General features: G+C 31.9%; 1 protein-coding gene across 3 annotated transcripts in view; it reads left to right on the forward strand.

Annotated features, from left to right (window-relative positions):
- Window positions 1–20,486, forward strand: part of LOC148619685 (protein FAM149B1-like) — a 69,309-nt gene that overhangs the window by 12,052 nt on the left and 36,771 nt on the right. The window contains exon 1 of one of the 3 annotated variants that reach the window (XM_088579855.1): window positions 17,911–18,044. The exons of the other annotated variants lie outside the window; for them this stretch is intronic. Coding sequence (XP_088435981.1) covers window positions 18,004–18,044 — 41 coding nt within the window. The 5' untranslated portion in view covers window positions 17,911–18,003. Of the gene's footprint in view, window positions 1–17,910; window positions 18,045–20,486 lie in introns of those variants that run through there. 3 annotated transcript variants of the gene reach the window in all.

Genomic DNA, 20,486 nt, shown 5'->3' on the forward strand with positions numbered 1-20,486 from the left:
TGGGAGGGGAGAAGGGCTTTTAAAGTTATTGTATGATAATGAACCGTCGACCATGCTTATTTTCTTTTCTTTTCTTTTTTTTTTTTGGTTTTTTGAAGTGAATTTAAATCACAAAGTGTATTTGAATCTGAAAAAAAAGAAATAAACCAAATTTTTGTGAATAGTTTGCAACAAGTCAGGATATCACCTTAAAAATGAGTTTCTTGAATTTGTTACACAACTGCTGGAAATGTTGCCTTCTGAACTAGTGATCATTTTTTACAAGTGCATTTAGATCCATGATAAGGTTATATGAGATGTTCTTGACACTACTAAGTTTAAGCCATATGTTCATTTCGGTTTTGTTTAAAATTAATTTTTTTTCCTACCTCATATGATTAATTTCCAAATTATTAGAATATGGTTTGATACTTTCCAATAATTTGTAATATCTTACTGGTCAGATATTTATTCTGTTTTTTTTTTCTATTATCATAATATATTTACTAATTAGCCATTATTATTTTTTAGGCTTGTTGCTTTTTGGAGTTTTCTAAAAAAATACCTTTACCAGTTTAAAAATAATACATTAAAAATTGACCATTTTGTATTTTCACCAAGTATTTTCAGTGACCTTATGACACAGAACCAAGTCAAGTCCTCATCAAATTAGATATGCTTGTTTTTCAACTATTCAACAACAAAAAATGGATCGTGATTTTTTTTTTTATAAATTTCAATATTTTGTGCTTTTTTTTGTAGTCTTTTAAGTTACAAATTTGTAAGTCCTTTTACGAGACATAAATACAAATACCAGTCCACTTAGCAGTGTCTTAGGGTGCCAGAAACAGTCCTGTACCACTGTCACAAAAAGAATTTTAATTTAAAAAAAATATAATATCATGGGAAAACTTTTTGTTAAAAAAATAAGATCTTGGAAAACAATGAATGAATATGAAATCTGTAGCAAGTGATTTGACTTTTGGCAATTGGTATACACCTATTTATTAGTCATGAGAGTAAGTAGAAACCACCAACAGTGTGCCAAACCTTTGGCTATAGGCCAAAGACATCTCCCTTTCTCTAAACTTTTGAACCCTGATAAAAAGTCTTAAGTTGAAATGATACCATAGGTTGAATACTAGTGAGGAATCTTACACAGAGTTAAAGAAGCACCCTCAATTAATGTGAAGTTTGTCTGTTTTCTACTCCTACTGAAGTAATACAAATAGAAATATCTCAACAACAGATTAAAGTATTAATTTCTTTATCCACACTAAATTTACCATTGGGATTAACAAAATATATAGCAATTGTACTGAGTTGCATAATAATAAATTTAGGTACAACAACCCCATACCTTTTACACAGAAGCTTTTGTTATATTGGTTATAAACAACAAAGTGTATTATGTAATATTTAATCCAATCTCATTTCCATAACATGCAAAATTGAAATGCATCTTATTATACAAAGGTAATTGAATAAAGCAAGTCTTTTGTAAAAGTTTTGATTTGATCTTGCTTTTTCACTATAAATGTCCTCACTGATGTACCTTAAAACTTTTGAATTTGTCAAGATTGAATTTCATTTGGCAACTGAAATTTCTCTGTGTTTAAGGGGATTTGACATACATGTACATGTACACAGTATCTGTAGTGTGTATGAGATATTACTAAGTTAAATAATTCGCTGTGTGCTCTGAGGCTTCAGGATATGTAGCAGAAAGTTTTTATAAATGTAGATATTTTGTAGGACCAGTTCTTATGTTATAGAAGTTATTATTTTTTTTCATGTTAACATTTAGCATTTTTTTTATTGTGTAGTTTTGCCATTCAACAAATCAGGAACTACTGAAAAAAAAAAGAGAAATTCTCAATATTTTCAGGATATGTCATCACCAATTAATCTTTTACCAATGCAGAATTGGTTGTTGGAAAACTTGCACTGAAACTTTTCAAACAATTTATTATCAATTTGCATTTTGCTAAAAAATTCTGTCTCATAAAATTAAATAAAACCTCCTATTCCTCTTCAATGTAAATTATAAATTCAAATTCTTTTGTCAGTATGTTACCAAAAGAATCTGGATAGTATTTGATTTATATTTATCTACCAGTAACATTACCAGTATATGTATGTTGTATATATCATTCTTCTTGAGCAAACCGATAGATTTATATGAAACTATAGAATGCTTATTATTCGAACTTGTATTTATAAACAGTGGTGCAAAATATTTTGAGTGGCTTTATTTCTAAATCTTCTGAATTATATTACTGATATGTATTCTATTTTGCATGGCAGATTTACATTAAAAAAAAATGGCTTTGTTTTTACAAATGTAGTTATGTTCCTCTATCCATAGTCAAAGGGTTTTAACGTAAATTTTTTTGTAGCCCACACCAAATTGGCGAGTGGTCCCTTGCTAATTTCAAACCCTGTAATTATATTCACAGTGTTCGCCTTTAGCCACTAGCTTGAAGCCTGGGGCTAGTAAAAATTGATTTGGGCTAGTGAGCTGATGTGTACATTTCTTGTTTGGGCTAGTGAGCTGATGTGTACATTTCTTGTTTGGGCTAGTTGAATCCTATACAGTCCTCTATTATTTCGGCTAGTCATTGAGAATTTTGAAGAAGAGGACTGGTATTTCAGTACTTATGTGAATTCACTATGTTAGTTTATCACCCATTGTTTATTTGGATCTGAGTCAGAATAATGTGTCAGTGTGGGGTGACATGCCTAATGTAACGGCCGGGATGTTGTTTCTGTGAGCTAGCACAATAAAAAACTGACTCAACATGTTGGCTACTTTTAAATTTAATTATTCAGTTGTTCTGGTCTTGAAATAAAAAAAAAATATCTGCCATTTGGTGTAAAACCACAATCAATCATTCAAACCATGTTGGTTAGCATTTTATTGATTGTGCTACAACTAAAGAGGCAGGGATTGGGTTAGATCCCATGTAAATTGCTTTACATCTTGGATAAATAAGATCACATGTTGTATGAACCTATCCAAGAAAAGTTGAGTCCGATTGGATGCTTTGAGAACTTTAGTCCAAGACTTACTTGATTGATGTTCTTGATGTGGGTTGGCAGAATTTTTAGTTATAAATTATCTGACTTTAATCACCTTCTCTTAATGTGCATGCACTAAAAAAGAAAAAAAAATACTTCTAATGTTATCTGGCTAGCATTTGAAGCTGCATGACTTAGCAGTTGCTAACCAGTGTGATCATTCATTTGACAATTCCATTAATATTGGTTTTAGTTTTTTCTTTTTGTCATCTTAGTCACTTTAATGGTTGATTATACTGCTATTGTAAAATATTATGTAATATGTCTTTTTCACCATGAATTTATTTAATGATATTTGACAAAAGTCAAATGATGTTGGTTTTCAATTGATTATACTTTAGATGTTATTGTAGACTTTTTTTCTCTCTATCATCACAGCATTTATTTACTTTGTGTTGCTATATTAAATTTTTACATGTGCTGAAAGCATTTTCCAGTCCGTACATATCATAATGATTTTGGAAAGATAAAAAGGCATAGAAAAGTTAAAATCTGGTTTAACTCATCATGATTGGAAACTGTGTTAGTATCAGTTTAGTGGTTTAATGTTTAACAGGAATTCGACTTGAAATCTCCCTTTTACTTCATTAAACCATAAAAAGTAAAGGTGGTTCTTCTATTTTACTCTCAGATGTTTAGTACATGTATTTATGTGCATACTTTTTTGTACATTGTAATGCTGTGTTAGTCACCATTTATGTTTTTATGTGCAATTGCAATCTAGAATATATTTGAGTTGTTTTAGTTTGAACTCTTGTATAAATGACAATTTTCCCCACAAATTTCAAAAGCCTGAAAATCATATTGCACTGTATCAGCCATTTTTTTCAAAATAGTAATAGAGAGCTATTTTCAGTTGCAGACTATGATGTATGCAACAAGGATTGGTTTGCCAAAAGGGTTTGGGACCAATATGAATTAAGGATGAAAGTACCTCCTTACAAACTTGAAGGTTCTTTGATAAGAATTGAGAATTTCTTTAAAATTTTCTTCCTGATATCACAATAGTAGTCCTGTTTTGGCAATTAAATATTCCTGAATATTGGATATGGTATAATTCCAGAAGTAAAGTTCATTATTTCTCACTTCAAAAGAAAAGGGGAATTAGTTGTGTTGTATGTCTGTCCATCCGTCCATCTATCTTAACAAATATATTTAAGTATTTACATGTACAAATCACAACCACCTGATGTTTGATAGGTAAGAGGTTCTATATTGTGTGTACTGGTTTCAGGCATGTCTCTTACCTATTTCCTGTTTACCTTCATAGTATATTTGTCAAACATTTATAGTATGGGGTAACATTTTTCATCACACTTTTCTTTAGCAGCTATAATTTATAGCTACTCAACTTCAATTTCGCAGGGGGTCATGTTGGCACTGGTCTGAGATTCAGACTCGCAATTTCTGTTGCAGGACCAGTCACTTAGGTCCTGGACCTACCATACTTTACTCTTACTGAGGACCTTTCACTTTCATCTGTTGGACTTTTTTTATTAAGGATGAAAATAAGTCGAGGACCTTTCTCTCTTGAAAGTCTGGTTAAGACCCCTGATTTGTGTTTTCATACATGTCTTAGATTTGTGGCATGTCTTTTCCTGTTTGAGGACTTAGGCAACACATTTTATTTTGGGGGGAGAGCAGAGGTATTTTCAGCAAGCAGTAGGATGTACTTATAAGACATTTGTAGTCCAATAATAACCAACATGGTTACAAAGATGTAGACTTTGTTGTGGTTTTTGTCATTCCATGAATAGATTTGGTGACTGAGATACTGTATTTGTGCATTTTGCAACTAATACTTTTGGGATTTTGTGTCATTCTAGTTACAAAATATATGGTATTGCAATGTTTTTTTTATGAGTTACCTAAATATGGTATGTGATCATACTTGTTGCTGCTGTATGTGACTTCTCTTTTTAAAAAAAATCTTTATAAATCTATAAATTTCTTCGGTAAATTTATACAATTTTGTCAGTTGAATAGAAATGGTTGTAAATGGGCACTGCAAGAGAGAGGACTTTTTATATGATAACTAGCATGGCATGATTTTTTATTGAATTGAATGGATAAGGTCTTGCTGGGCTAAAGTCTAAAAGTTTACACCTTCTAGAATTTTATTTAAATAATCCTGTTGGGTTTTAAATCGGTAATAGGTCAATGTTTATTAAATATGTAAATTATGACAAATGGTCAATTTAAAAGTAATATAAATAAAACATAAGGAGCTTTGTCAATATATTTGTCACCTTGTGTTGATTGTACATGAAATATACAACTCCAGTCGATATTGCTGGTTGCATATGAAAGGGCAGCAATAATATCTATGGCCATATATCTTTTATGATAAATGTGAGTGCCTGTTTATATAGGTTTGGTGAACTTCAATGCTATCTCTGTATGTCACTAACAGAGATATATATCAGAACACTGATTCAACAACTTCATTCAATGGGAGAGAAAAAAAAACCTGTTTGGCATTATGGGAAGGTCACAGTAGATCTATAACCACTACACAAATTAATTCTTTACAAGTTAAAAATCTTTTTAAGAAACTGTCTTTTTGTATTGTTAGTATGACATTATTTATGTTGAAATTCTGTTTAACACTGAATGAAGCACACTTGTGATATAAAAAGTTCAATATTTATCACTTAAATCCTTAAAAAAAATGCCTTCTTTTGTAAAAAATATGTCAAGCATATGTCCTAATGCAATGATATAACTGTAATCCATTCACACAATATCATTATGTATGTAAATGAAAAATATTTTTCTAGTTAAAGGGAGTTCTCTACTGAAGTAATACAAATGGTTTTAGTATATAAATATCTATTAGGAACAGACATTGACTGTAATCAATCAAAGTGTATAGAATGTGTTCTAGTTTATATTTCTGCCCCTACAATCCTGGTTACATTTCTGCCTCTACAATCCTGGTTATATTTCTGCCCCTCAATCCTGGTTATATTTCTGCCCCTACAATCCTAGTTATATTTCTGCCACTACAATCCTGGTTACATTCCTGCCCCTACAATCCTGGTTATATTTCTGCCCCTACAATCCTGGTTATATTTCTGCCCCTACAATCCTGGTATATTTCTGCCCCTACAATCCTGGTTACATGATGTTATTAGTTGTGACCAGGGTAAATTCCATACTCAGTCACTAAATGGTTATGTAATGAATTTACCCAACGATGACCTACACATGCATACTTGAAATACACATTTTCTTCTTTTCAATCTCATCTGCTGTCAGGGCAGTGAACAGTTTTGTTGCCATATTTGTTTTGATGGGAAACCAGAAAGAACCATAACTCTAGCATTGACCCAGTATTGCTATATGATAATGGGGACCGGCTATGAATACTATGTATAAGAAATTTATGGTCTTCCGTTGTGCTAATAGAGAGCAGTGGTTGGCTGATTATTTCAGTGGTAGGGTAATGGGCTTTCTGTGGCAAGATGTACAGCATTCCCCATATGATTCAGTTATTAGTCATTCCCTCTGGAGACTAGTTTAAAATTATGTTTCTTATAATTATAAGCATTTAACTTTAAAATTAATTAATGATTTGAAATTATATTTTGATGGTATTATAGTATCATCCTGTTGCTGTCATCGATGTCATTGGTGGAATCCATTAACTGTCATTTATTTTTAATCAGATGAAGAGATACTAATCAAATACAGTGAAACCTGTCTAAACCAAACCCATTCTGGACTTTAGAGTATGTTCTGTTTAAACAGGTGTTTCACTTACCCAGGTTTAGAATACATACAAACTGATATGAAGAGACTTCAAAAAGTATCTGTTGTAGAAACATGTAGGTTTTGGGTTTTTTATGGTTTGGTGCAGACAGCTTTCACTGTAGTATAATTATACGTGTACTGAGATATAAAACTAAATGTTTTTAGTATTATACTGAACAGTTAGGATCATTGAATGAAGTACTATACTGAACAGTAAGGGTCATTGAATGAAGTACTATACTGAACAGTAAGGATCATTGAATGAATGAATGATCTTCATTTGCATAAAGAACAGTCAAGGCAACCAAGGTTATAGCAGTAATCAAAAGAATGTAATCCAGGGACAAAGACCAGACATGGAAAACAAACATACACAACAAAGAACATAAAGTAACTAAAATCAAACATACAAAGGAACAAAAGCAAATGAGCAGCTTGGATTCCACTAAAAACTGGGAGCATGGACCAGGTGCATCGGTAGGGTAAGTAAGCATCCTCTGTTTTTCTAGAAACACCCGCCGAGTTGCTCTGAAAAAGTCAAGTCTGGGATAGACGAAAGAAGAAAGGAAAACTATGACATGCATTCTATTGCTACAAAATAGACATGAATATTATGACAGAGAACAATATTATCAAATCGAGGTATTAACAAATTTATGCCAATAAGTGAGGTATAATAGTATTCCAAGCAGCTTCAAGGTAGTTACAAAGTTTAAATGTAAGAGATCTGTATGAAGCTTAAATCAGTCTGTAAAACTTATGTATATTAGGCCATGAACAATAAAATTTTGGCAAGTACAAAGTGGTATTCATTTTTTAGAGCTCTCATATTACAACATAAACATAAATGACTATCTCTATTAATATTTAAAAAACGACCAGTTTCCAAATTTAACTTAAATGTGCCACTTCGTAATTTAGTTACTTCATAGATGTTATATACTACACTTACATTTTGACATAGTTGTTTAAAGCATTGATAGGGACAGAGCACAGCGACATCCTACTTATGTTTATGATCTGAAACATGAATGACTTGAAATTGTTCTGCTGGATTTCTGATGAAGGCAGTAAGGAAATAATTGTTAAAAAATTGTAAAAAACCATTGTATGTATTTCAAATGACTTAAAATTGTGTCAAGAAATAAGAAAGTTCTGGGATAAACTGACAACACTGTTCCATAAAAAAAGCAATGTTGGCCTGCCATTTATTCATTGAAATTGCTATGTGCAATTTTTTTCCTAGTTTTGCATTATGGTAAATCTTTCAGCTCAAAAAAGAAAAAAAAAGAAGACAATTGGCTGATGTTATATGAAAGTTTGAAAATTATCATGCTCAATTTAGTTAAGTTTGATTTTGAGTCATATTTTGACATCTACTAATCACTGTTAGAGGAGCTTACACCTTCATTTGTATATATTGCATAATCATTATGTAATAAATAAATTATTTATTGATGAAAATATAATATTTGCTTCTCAATCTTTGCTATTTTTGGCATAAAATGTAAAAAAAAACTATTGTTATGCCCTGTCATACTCTAGCATTAAGGACAGTTAATCATTCTCTCTAAAGAATAATACCATTTATATTCTTCTAATAAAAGGTTGATATAAATTAAACTCTTAGTTGGATGCACTGCCTGATTTAGAAAACAACATTTTGTATAGAATTCCAATTTATTGCTATGTTTGCTCAATTTTATAAGCAGTAACTGATTAGGAATGAGTTTAATTAGTTTTTATTAACCAATTTTAAGGCTGTAGAAACTTTTTGGAACAGTTAAGTGCAGCTGTACTTATGGAAGATCAATTTTATGTTATGCCTGACTTTTAAGAGGGGATATAGTATGTTACTAGTGTCTATCCATTGTTCACTTTTATTATACCCCATGCAACACAGTTGCAAAGGGTGTAATGTTTTTGACCCGTCCGTCAGTCCATCCATCTGTTCATCATCAGTTTTCCAGACTTTATTTCTAAATGCTTGCAGATATTGACATGATTTTTGGTATTTAAGTTCACCATGATAAGTTACAGGTCAAGTATATGTTTTGTTCCACTACGATAATATTTACTTTGTATTAACTAAAACTCAAAGAAATCACAGTCTGGAGTTTGAAAGTACCTTTCTGAGTAACAGAATTTAGTTAGAAGATAAAGGTCTAAAGCCTAAAAAACACTCTTATTCCTTTTTTTCTATCAGAGTCCTTCTACATGTATTTCTCTTACAAACAAATTTACTAGAGATGCATGGGTATGTGAGTGCGCTCACTAAGATTCTTTATTATTTTTTTTATTTTTTTATTTCGCCTGAATATAGCTGAAATATTGCTGCTCAGGCGTTCAACCCCAACAATCAATCAATCAATATTTTTTAAAAATTTTTTGTTTTTGTTCTATCAGACTTTATTTGTACAAAAATGTGGGAATTTTTGTTTTTAGACTCTAACTTAAAAAACCTTTCCAGCAATTTCAGTAAACTTTGGTTTGAATGATAATTTTTTTTTATGTTGAAGTCAGTTCCTTACAAGTTCGAAAATCATAATATAGAATTTTTTCCCCCTACCACAAAAAAAGAGAATTTTCTAAAAACATGATTACATATGTATTCTGAAGGAAGTAATGATATTTATTTTAATGGTTAAAAAGATTTTTACAGCAATAATATGTTTGTACTTCTTGCTCAGGTTTTTTTTTTTTTAAAATATCTTATTATTAAAAGGCAAAGCATGTGATACTTTTAATGTTTAAAGGCATTTTTTTCTTCAAGTTTTAATAGTTTTTAAGGGGAGATGAAATTAAAATTTATTCAAGGAAAACTTGATACATTTAAATTACAGTATACATTGTAGAAATATTGCCACGAAAGGCATTGCTATTTTTTGTACTTTAAAAGATCCAATATTTACTGAAATATAAATCATATACATGTTTTCTAAATTCTACTTTGTCTGAATATAGCTGAAATATTGCTGCTCGGACGTTAAACCCCAACAAACAAATCTAAATTCTACAAGTTTGGTAAAATATATAAAATTTATGAGCTATGAAAACTTTGGTCAGATCAGTTGTCAGAGATCAATAGAGAAAAACTAAATCCCTAAGATAAATATGATGGGCCTTATCAATAATTCAGGTCTGTACGATTTGCCATAAGGATTAAATTACAAACATTCAGCTTAAGTCTTTTTTTCCAAAAACAAATGTCTTCTTTTTCTGTTTGTTTACTTTAGTAATTCTTGGTAGCATTAAGGTCATGATATTGACGGCATATTTCTTTATAGGCTGAAAGTGGAAGGATTTGTCAAATCTAATCAGCAGAAAAAATAGTGCCAAGTTCGTTTAACCATTAAAACCAACTCGGAGTGTAATGCCTGGGTGTGCCACATGGCTGGAAAACGCTCCATATTATCCATACCAAGAATTAAAACTAACTTTGTTTCAAGTCAGTTTTTCAACTTCACTTGCATGATTTTATAGCATATAGGATTTGTAAGGTCTGAAGGATAAGTTTTAGTCCATCTCAATTATCTGTCATGCAGTGCAGTTTTTCATTTTCCACCTCTGCCTTCTCAAGCAGTTTTAATTTGTTTTGTTAGTTGGGGTTTAACACCAGAGCAGCAATATTTCAGCCATATTCAGACGATGAACATGAAGTGGATGACAAAAATAAACATGAAATGATGATGAAATGGGACACAAGGATAATGAGGTCAACAAAGTTTGATTGCCACTGGAAATAGGGAGAGGTGGGTAGGGTCGGGCAATTTAGCCTCCTGTGGCGGAGCCCAATGGTTCCTACTCCGGGAGAATACCACAGTAGGGTTCTTTAACGTGCGAGGAACGTGGCATCTTTCCCAACACGGTGCACCACTATGGTTTGTGGTCAGTTTTTCTGTGTTATAGTCTGACAAACCAAGCATGTAACACACCAGGGTTACCCCATCCCACCACCTGGCGCACACAACCCAGTTACTCTGTGGGCAGAGCGCCCTAGACCCTGGCTAAGGTTCTGAGCACCATTTAGTCGCCTTTTACGACAAGCTTAGCGTTGCTGCAGGCCTATTCTTTTGACACCCGGACCTGCACGGGGCCAGTTGTAATTTGTTCTTGCCAGTATAAATAACTGTTACCAGTACCTATAGAATAGGTTATTTCTATTGCTAAAAATCGTTCCACATAAAATATTCTCTGCCTTCTAAGCAGTTCTACTTTGTTCTTGACTGGTATAGATAACTGTAACCAGTAGCTATAGAGTAGGTTGAGGCCTGACCTTCTATTTCTCCTTCAAGTTTAGGGCTCTGCTATTATGTAACATAAGGACTAAAATAAGTGGTCTAAACATCATAAATCTGTATTGACAAGAAAAGTGTTCGCAGTTTATATCCAGATTAGGAGAACCTGCCAGATTCGTGTTTTACATGAATATTCCTAAGTGTCTTGTTGAATGGCATTTATAATATAAAACCAAATAAAGTTTACATGAGAACTGAGTGTTTCCTTTCATATCTTATATAATATGAAGTTTACTTTATTGATTTTACATAAAGAGGTGGTTTATTGTCAAAAATAATGGCCATAATGTGCTTTGTCAAATATCAATTGAGATGTTATAGATAATTACAATAATGTGGACGAAGTTTTTTGATAAGATATTTGTCCGTTAGTTTAATCTCTCTGGTTAGAAAAATTTGGTGTGAAATTCATTGTTGGTTTAAGTTGTTATCTTGTATACTTCATGTTAAGATCATTAGGGAAAAAATGTTTGTGCTAAGGAATTTGGCTGTTGTTTTTTGTTGTTTTCTTTTTTGTAATTTGTTGTATTTTGGGTATTTTTTGCTTTCCTTTACAATTAGGTTCCCAGCATCCTGTTTTCCTGCCATAGGACTTGGAGAGTTAATGCAGTGTATATTTCATTGGGTTCATGTCCATTTATGAGAGTTATCTCTCTTTCATTGAGTATTGAAATTATTGTAAAAGTTGCATTTTGAAACTCTAGTTTGAATGAATTGAGGATTTCGTCTGTAAAAAAAAACATCTACTTTTGGTCTTAAATGACAGTTAGTTTCTGAGTTTTAGAGTATGTAACTTCTGTTGAAGAATTACAGTAAATGATACTCACTTTGAAGTATACATGTATCTATAAATGTACTTTGAGAACAATGTAATCAATTTTATATATAATTAGGTGGTTTTTACCCTTGTTAGTTTCAATATTCTGTAACCATGATCAACTTGCATTCCATTATCAATTATCAGACTATGTGCTTTGTGTACAGTAAAGGGCATAAAGTATAGAAAAATAATCTCCTTGGAATTCATGTTTGAAAGGAAGAGTTTTTAATTTACTGTCAGATAAAAATGACATCTAAATACTATCAGACTTACCAGTGGTCTTACACTTCATTAGATTTCAGTTATTGTTCTCTGTATGTATTGTGTTATGTCTGCACATAGATTGCATTGCAGTTGCATGTGAACATGCATTTGATACAATCAGGCCAAAGAATAGTCTTCACTGTCTTTTATTTAAGCTTGAAAGGAGACTTTGTGGAAGCAAGATCAATAAGATTTTTATCCTGTAAATTTATTTTTAATTTTTTTTAAAAGGTTAACATTTACATTTTTGTGTAAAAAAAAAAGAGAAAGTATCTAGAAACAATAAGAAATTCAAGTTGGTTTTAGTTTTAAATTCTATGTCTTTGTATTGTAGACAATGAGCATAGTTGAGTGTATTGTATGAACTAATTGAGGTAGTTGTTTATGTCAATATTGCTGAAAGTCATGTAGAACAGGCTACTTCAAAATTATTTTGACAAATTTCCCCTTAAAATGCAAATCAGGCCTTGGTGACACAATACTTCAAAAGTACAGAATTTTAGAAAATAACCAGATTTTAACTTCCATGGAAACTCTAGTCAAAGTCTTTTATAAAGCCACAAACAATTAAATTATATTTTGACTTCAGTAATTTTTCTAGTTAAGTGAGTCTGTTTTGTGGTACCACAGTCTGAGGAAGAATGCACTTCCGATATTTCCTGCACATCTATACTTATGATAGATAGTGTTCCCTGCAGCTTTGAAAAGTTCAGTGTGGGTAATCCAGGTCAAAAAAGGCACTCTAGAAGATTATAGGCAACTTTGAATGCACATCATGTAAGCATTAAAATTTAGGAAAATTGGCAGAAATTAACAGGGTGCTTGTATAAGTAGGACAAGTTCCGGTTGCTCACCTTAAACTACTTGTAAGGATTATTAATAAGAGTTGTGACACACTGTATTCAGTCTGCAGAGTTCTGAGAAACTGTATAAAATGATGGTGGTATTCATCCTTCTGTCGGCAACTACTTCTTTTCTTCCTTCGTTCTGTTATATTGAAGGTTATCCATCTCTTGCCCGTAACTCCTCCAACGCCACTGAATGCAATTTAATGAAATGCTCATAGAGCCTTTATTACATATTCCCATTGCACACCTTTTAATTAAGATTTTAATTCACACCAATTTTAGAGGTCAAAAAGTATGTGTTAGCAAATGGGGGAGTTGGGGTATTAAATAAGTTGACATTGATCACAGTTTTTGTAGCTTTGAGTTACCTTTACACTGTGATTGGGATATTTATAAGGGAAATAATATATCTCCTTAAAAATATTGAAATAGACCTCATGGTTTTATAGTACAATTTTAACTGCACAGACTGACATAGGTGCGTACAGATCCACATTATTGATGCTTTAGGTAAAAAAAAAATGCCTATCATATGAAAAGAATAACAAATATTTATTTTTAATTAATATATCTAATGTCTAATTTTAAGATTAGAAATGTCAAAAAATGGCAGGAATATGTGGCGTTGTGTGGTTACATGGACAAAACAAAATTATAGAATGGGGAGAACAAATTGTCCAGGTCCTGTTTATTTGTAGTATTGATGGCAGAACAGTAGAAACGAAATTGAAATTATAGATTTGTAAGAACAGAGGCTACAAATCAATGTATTCATCAGGTACCAAACATGAATATTATTTACTGTTCTCAGCCCTACTTAAACAGATCTAACAATGGGCTTTCCTATTGTTTGTAATGTGTATAATAGATTGTTGACTTACTCTTACTTCATTATTATCTAACTATATTGGATGTGCTCTGATGTTGTCTGTTATAACAAAATGGGCCTCCATGTTTTACTAGTCCAAATTTTCTCTTTTGACTTATTTTATGACTTGGCATTTGAAGTTGGCTTGGGTACTCCATGGTGGTTGTTGAAGGTTGACTTTGTATTGAATAGTTATTGTTTAGATGGGTTTTTAGATTTTCTTTACTCACTCCAGAGTTGTTATAACAAGTTTATACAGAATAGAACCACTAGGACAAAGATAGCGAGTGATAATCCTTTCCCCTAGTTTCAATCCTTCAGAAAGTATTTAAATCATCTTAAGGACCCACTACTCCGTCATTGCAAATCATAACAGAAGCATTTATGATTGATAGTTCTTAGTATTGCTAAGAGATAGTGCAAATAGCTGGTCTAACTTGTCAATAGTAACACCTTAAAGACATCAAGGTACATTGGCCTAGATGATGTACATAGTGGTCTCAAGTCACATATAATGAGGGTTGAAGGACTGTGTACAGAAGTCTCAAGAATCTCTTTTATTATGGTTCATTTATTTGTATTTCTAGCATTGCAGTGCTTATAAGTGGTCAAGTTACTATTTTCTTGGCTTCTTTAAAATTTGATATTCTAGTCTGGTTTTAGTATTTAAAAATTAGTAGACATTTCAGTGAAACTTGTAATGCTGTTTGTGCAACTAGAGAAATAATAGTTGATTTTGGTGTTGCTAATGGTTAACTTTTAACCTTTGAGTATTTAACATATATGTATATGTATACATACTTCTTGCAAAAATGTGAAGACTGTAAATACCATGTTATTCACATGTAGAAAAATATATGTATCAGAAGCAACTCAAAAAGTAGACTGATTATGTGTACATGTGCTTCATGTAATGATATTGACCAATCTTTCTGTACATATGCTTAATTTGTACATGGAAATGGCACCAATTTTCTAGATTTCAGGAGTGAGATTGAAATTTGTTTGTCCTTTGCCTTTATCAGATTTCTGTACGAAGGGGGTTTACTGTATACATGGAACAGCTAATCGTTCTATCAACCTTCTTACTTCTTGACTTAGCTTGTTTAACCCCTTGTTTTTGGAAATCTGAATTGGTTTCTAAGTTCAGAGAACTTTTTTTGTTTTTTGTTTGTTTAGCAGTTTCTATTTGAGTAACTTCCCTTGTATATTAATGCATGATATAGATAGTTGAAATTTGTTATTGAAAAATGAGTTAAAAAAAACGAATTGTTACCAAGAAAGCAAATCTAGGAACCAATTAGAGTATATGAATGTGGTATTTTTAACATTGTTGACCTAAAGGTGAAGGATGATTAATTTCAGGATAATGAAGGAATAGCATGTTATTTCTAAACAAATCCCTGATGTCAGGGTTTAGACTTAATGTGTATTTTAAAACCTTTTACAAGTCTGTATTCCATAAAAGTATTCAATGCCCCATTTAATTTAGTTTTTTTTCTCTCTTTTTTTTCAAAAGGAGATGCCTAATTGTAGTTAAATGATTAAAGAAGTGACATTTCTTATGGGTTATGAAGACCTATGAAGTAAAAGCAGATTAATTAGACTAAAGTTTTGTTTAATGTTTTTGCTATGACTTGCAGTTTGTGAAACATTATATTAAAGGAAAAGTAAGAGATTAATTTCCTGTTACATTTTGTGCCCTAGAGATGAAGTGAAAGTTGATGAGAGAGAAACAGGGTTAATTTCTGCACATGCATCAGTTAGTTTTATTCCATGTGGATTCTAATGTTTAGAGTGTTCTAGAGAATTGTAATTTCCTGTCAATAGGGGATATGAAGATCTGTTCTTGGAAAGCAAAAAAAAAAACTATCCTTCATAAATAATTTTATAAAACTTTTAATCATACCGAACTCAACAAGTGGTTGGTATATTGGTATCACCTTGCCTTGGCAAGGCAACAAGGGAAAATCCTTAGGCAAGACAACAAAGGAAAATCCTTAGGCATTAGACAACATAGGAAAGAACAACATTACAACACAATAGGGACAAACCTTATGAAACGCATAGAAAAATGTACAGCACAATCCCCACTATATACCAGTATAATGTATCAATAAGTGACCATTTTGAAATTATATTGGATTATTCAATATATAAATATCAGAACATTCATTTTTGTGTGTACATTTCTTTTATAACATTAAGGCTTGAATTATAATAGTATTTTTTGCCTATACCCGATGTTGGTACATGTAGGGAAATAATTTTATTATAATTCCAAATAATCAATATCGGTGTTTTATGTCTTTTCATTCATTGATAAACAAATCATGCTGAAAGATGACTAGGGCCAATTTTTTTTCTGGGTAGGTAGGGAAATTGCAAACAAACGAAATTTTAATTTAGGCCTTACAATTTATAAAACTGTTAAAGTACAAGTGAAGGTTCCTTCAATGCTATAGTTAATGCATAATTAAAATTATGATCTAATAATGAAAGAAGCCTATATTTGCTCTGTTAACCATAGTTTATTCAATGGCAGCTTCCTGCTGATATGTATTTATTTGGTTTTCATTACCTTGTAAAGATTTTTTTTTCATTAAAATGTGTAGGTTAGGGAAAAGTACATCTTTTTATGATCAGCTAGTGTTGCAAAAATAGAGATCTTTGATATGCATGTTATTTAATATGACATATAATGGCTGTATTGTGCTAATTTTAGAATCCTGCCATGGTATGCAAAGTGTTGCATTTCTTGTTTAATTTTCCATAATAATGTATGGACTTTCAGATTCACTTATTGAATTTTTTTACCTTCACTTTTTTTACTATAATCATTTGATATCTTTAATGTTTAAAGAAGTATGAATGTTTTATTTGACCAGCAAGAAATTCTGTGACAGAGAAAATTCTATGACAGAGACAATTCTGTGACTGGGACAATTCTATGACAGAGACAGTTATGTGACAGAGACAATTCTGTGACTGGGACAATTCTGTGACAGAGAAAATTCTGTGACTGGGACAATTCTATGACAGAGACAATTATGTGACAGAGACAATTATGTGACTGGGACAATTCTATGACAGAGACAATTATGTGACAGAGACAATTCTTAGAAGAAGAAAAAAACTTTGTTTGGAACATAGGCATTATATTATTAAGTGCTTATTAAGATATTACAGTGTTGCTTCCCTTTGTTTTTGGTAGATTTGAGGTATGAATCTGAATTGGTATAAGGTTGCATAAATTGTTGCAGATCAAGATATTCTGTAAAGAGAGACCTTGCTAACTTTCCTGACAGGGGGAACCTGCTGACTTTCCTGAGAGGTGGAACTTGCTGACAAGTCTGAGAGGGAGAACCACTGATATTGTCTAAGATGGTAGGGGGGGGTCCTGCTGACTTGCCTATGAGGCGAAACCACTTACTTGCCTAAGATGGGGGAACATACTGATTTGCCGAAGAGGGGGAACCTGCTGACTTGCCTAAGAGAGGAGCACTACAGAGTGATTTTCTATATAATGCATCTACATTTTTTCAGCACAATGGATGGAGCAGGCCCTCCTTGGATCTGCCTATAACCAAGACTAGGTCAGCCCACAGTCTTAAGTTTATTCATCCTGGTGAACATCACATTACTATTTGACAGGATATATTTCAGTTCTACCTCAGTCTTGGCTACTCCTACATTCACACTCGTGAACACCAACAATTTTGTGTGGCTTTTAAAATAATATTTACTTTTGAAATAAGTACATTTCATTAGATTGAATTTCTTTTAATTCCATAGGCGATCTACTCCTTTCCAATTAAACATGATGAATTCGTTTCAAATATCATACCTATAAATTACAGGTGCTTGTAGAAATAAGCTTTAATTGACAAGACTACCACCTTTACTGCCTTTTAAATGTTGCTTAGATAATAATAGAATTTTGTCATAATTGACTTCTTCTTTCAATGCATTATTTAAATTCTTCAATATTTATGCAATCAATTGCTTCATACTTGTGGTTTACGCATGTTTGTCTAGTATCGTAGTGATACAACGGAAGTGATTTGTGGGGCCATCTTTCTTGGAAAAATGGTGTATCTATTAAGGAGGGATACTTATTGGTCAGAAAGGTAAGTTAGTGATCACCATAGTTTTAATCCATCAACAGTTGTCTTTCTTTCCATGGAAATGGTTTGGTGTAAGGGGAGACTACTGGAGCATGACTGTTGTCATTTTTGTATAAATCATTAATCTGTTAGTATATAAAGTGAAGCTTTATTTTGGTACTTCCTGTAATGAAGTAAATTGATTGAGTTGCTGAACAGTTTCAGTTTTAATAAATAACCACAAGCATGCATGTAAAAAGGATGTATGCAGAATAGTCATTATTGCAATGACACAATGTGTTTAAAAAAGGAATTTTTTAAACTATAGAACTATTTAAAACTTGACATAGCTATTTTAGGGTCTCCAGAGACCTAGAAATCTTTTTATACCAGTTCTTTTGCAGTAAAATGTACTGTAATGATAATTTCTGATTTGGACTAGATTTTGACTTGGTTCATGTATTTGTGAATAGGAAACTTTGCCTATGTCTACATTACATACACCTGACCCTAACTATTGAAGTTGAAATTAGTAACATGATATGATTTCAATGTTATATTTCCAAATTTTTGTTCTCATGGTTAAAAGATGAATTATTACAGATTAAATTGTCAATTTAGAACACGATCCTCAATTTGATTTTCAATACCAACATTTTATTTTATATTCAGTGATGTGTTCTTTGATACTTATGAATTTGGTTGTGAATAATTGTGCAGAGACCTGTAATTATTCTGTAATGAAAGGATAGTATAAAAGTTTTAAAGTAATTATAGTTTTGAATTCAGTTCCCACCAAAATACAAAATAACATCACTTAATTATTGTATTAAATGAAAGGATGTATTACATGCACATTCAATATTCCCTAGATAAGTTTTATGTTGCATGGGAAATTTTTTTAATACTTCCTAAATTTACATGCATTCAAATAAATCAGATTTGATAAATTGATAAATGTGCCTATTGACTTTCCAATACTTTTGAAAAAGTCTGAAGAAACTATTCATTTATATTTATTTTCATAAACACATATTCCAAAATATAAAGCCAAGATGCTTTATTTATACACACGTTTTGAAAGATATAATTACTCTGGCTTTTAGTCTTTTTTTTTAAAAGAAGATTTTTTTAATTTCAAAGAATCAATTTAAATTTCCAAACTTAAGAGGCCATTTTCAACCCAATTAGATATTTTTAAAAATGTCCCCTTCCCCTCAAAAGGCTGTTCAAAGATTCCTCATCCCTAAAATTAGATTTATCTATTTGAACATATGGCTTAGCATTGGTTATTTATTTATAATCACAATAAACAAAAACCAAGTTTAATATATAGCAAAACCTGTCTAAACTGAACTCCCTTTTGGACTGTAGAATCTGTTTAATTTAGAAAAAACTCGATTTTTTTCGTGTTGAAAATATGTATTAACTGACCAGAAGGAAACAGTGTTCAGTTAAAACAGTTTTCTTGTATATTCAGAGTGCTTTAGTCAGGTTTCTGCTTATTCAATGTTCAGTTTACACAGGTTAGGGTTTATTCAGGGTTTAATTAAACACAGGTTTGGGTCTATTCAGGGTTCATTTTACACAGGCTTAGGTTTATTCAGGGTTCAGTTTAGACAGATTTTGCTTTATTCAGTGTTGGGTTGAGACAAGTTTTGGTTTAGTCAGTGTTGGGTTGAGACAGGTTTTGGTTTATTCAGCCTTCAGTTGAGACAGGTTTTGGTTTATTCAGGGTTAGGTTGAGACAAGTTTAGGTTTATTCAGGGTTCGGTTGAAACAGGTTTTAGTTTATTCAGTGTTGGATTGAGGCAAGTTTTGGTTTAGTCAGTGTTGGGTTGAGTCAGGTTTTGGTTTATTCAGGGTTGAGTTCAGGCAGGTTTTGGTTTATTCGGGGTTCGGTTGAGACAGGTTTTGGTTTATTCAGGGTTCAGTTGAGACAGGTTGATTGGTTTATTCAGGGTTCAGTTGAGACAGGTTGATTGGTCAATGAGATAAAAAACCATAGCTAATACTGTAACAGTGTCCTATGTGTTACAGACTGATGTTTTGTCCCACTCAGGTCATTCATCCTTGCCTTATTTAATAGTTGTTTTTCTGTCTGTAGACTGGAAGGTGTGAGTGCTTAACACTTGTTCTTAAGTCCAAATGACAAAAAACTTTATTAGGTGAATTATGTATAATCTTGTTTTTCTTTGTAATAGTAACTAATGTTTATAAGGAGAGAGGATTTTTTTTAGTTGGGGAAAGGAAAATTTAATGATGCTATGATTAAGAGCAAGACATGTTAATGTAAAAAAAATATATATATCTCTATATGGTGTCCACTGGAAAGAGGATTTTGAGAAAACATGATGAAACTTCCATGTGGTTCATACACACATTTCAAGATGAATTCTCCTTCATTCAGTTATTATGCAAAAAGTTTTTTCTGACTTTCCCATTTAATGGCTGATATTGAGCTAA

This window comes from Perna viridis, chromosome 4, assembly GCF_037379345.1.
Source record: "Perna viridis isolate PV_CMFRI_1.1 ecotype Kerala chromosome 4, ASM3737934v1, whole genome shotgun sequence".
Lineage (NCBI taxonomy): Eukaryota > Metazoa > Mollusca > Bivalvia > Mytilida > Mytilidae > Perna > Perna viridis.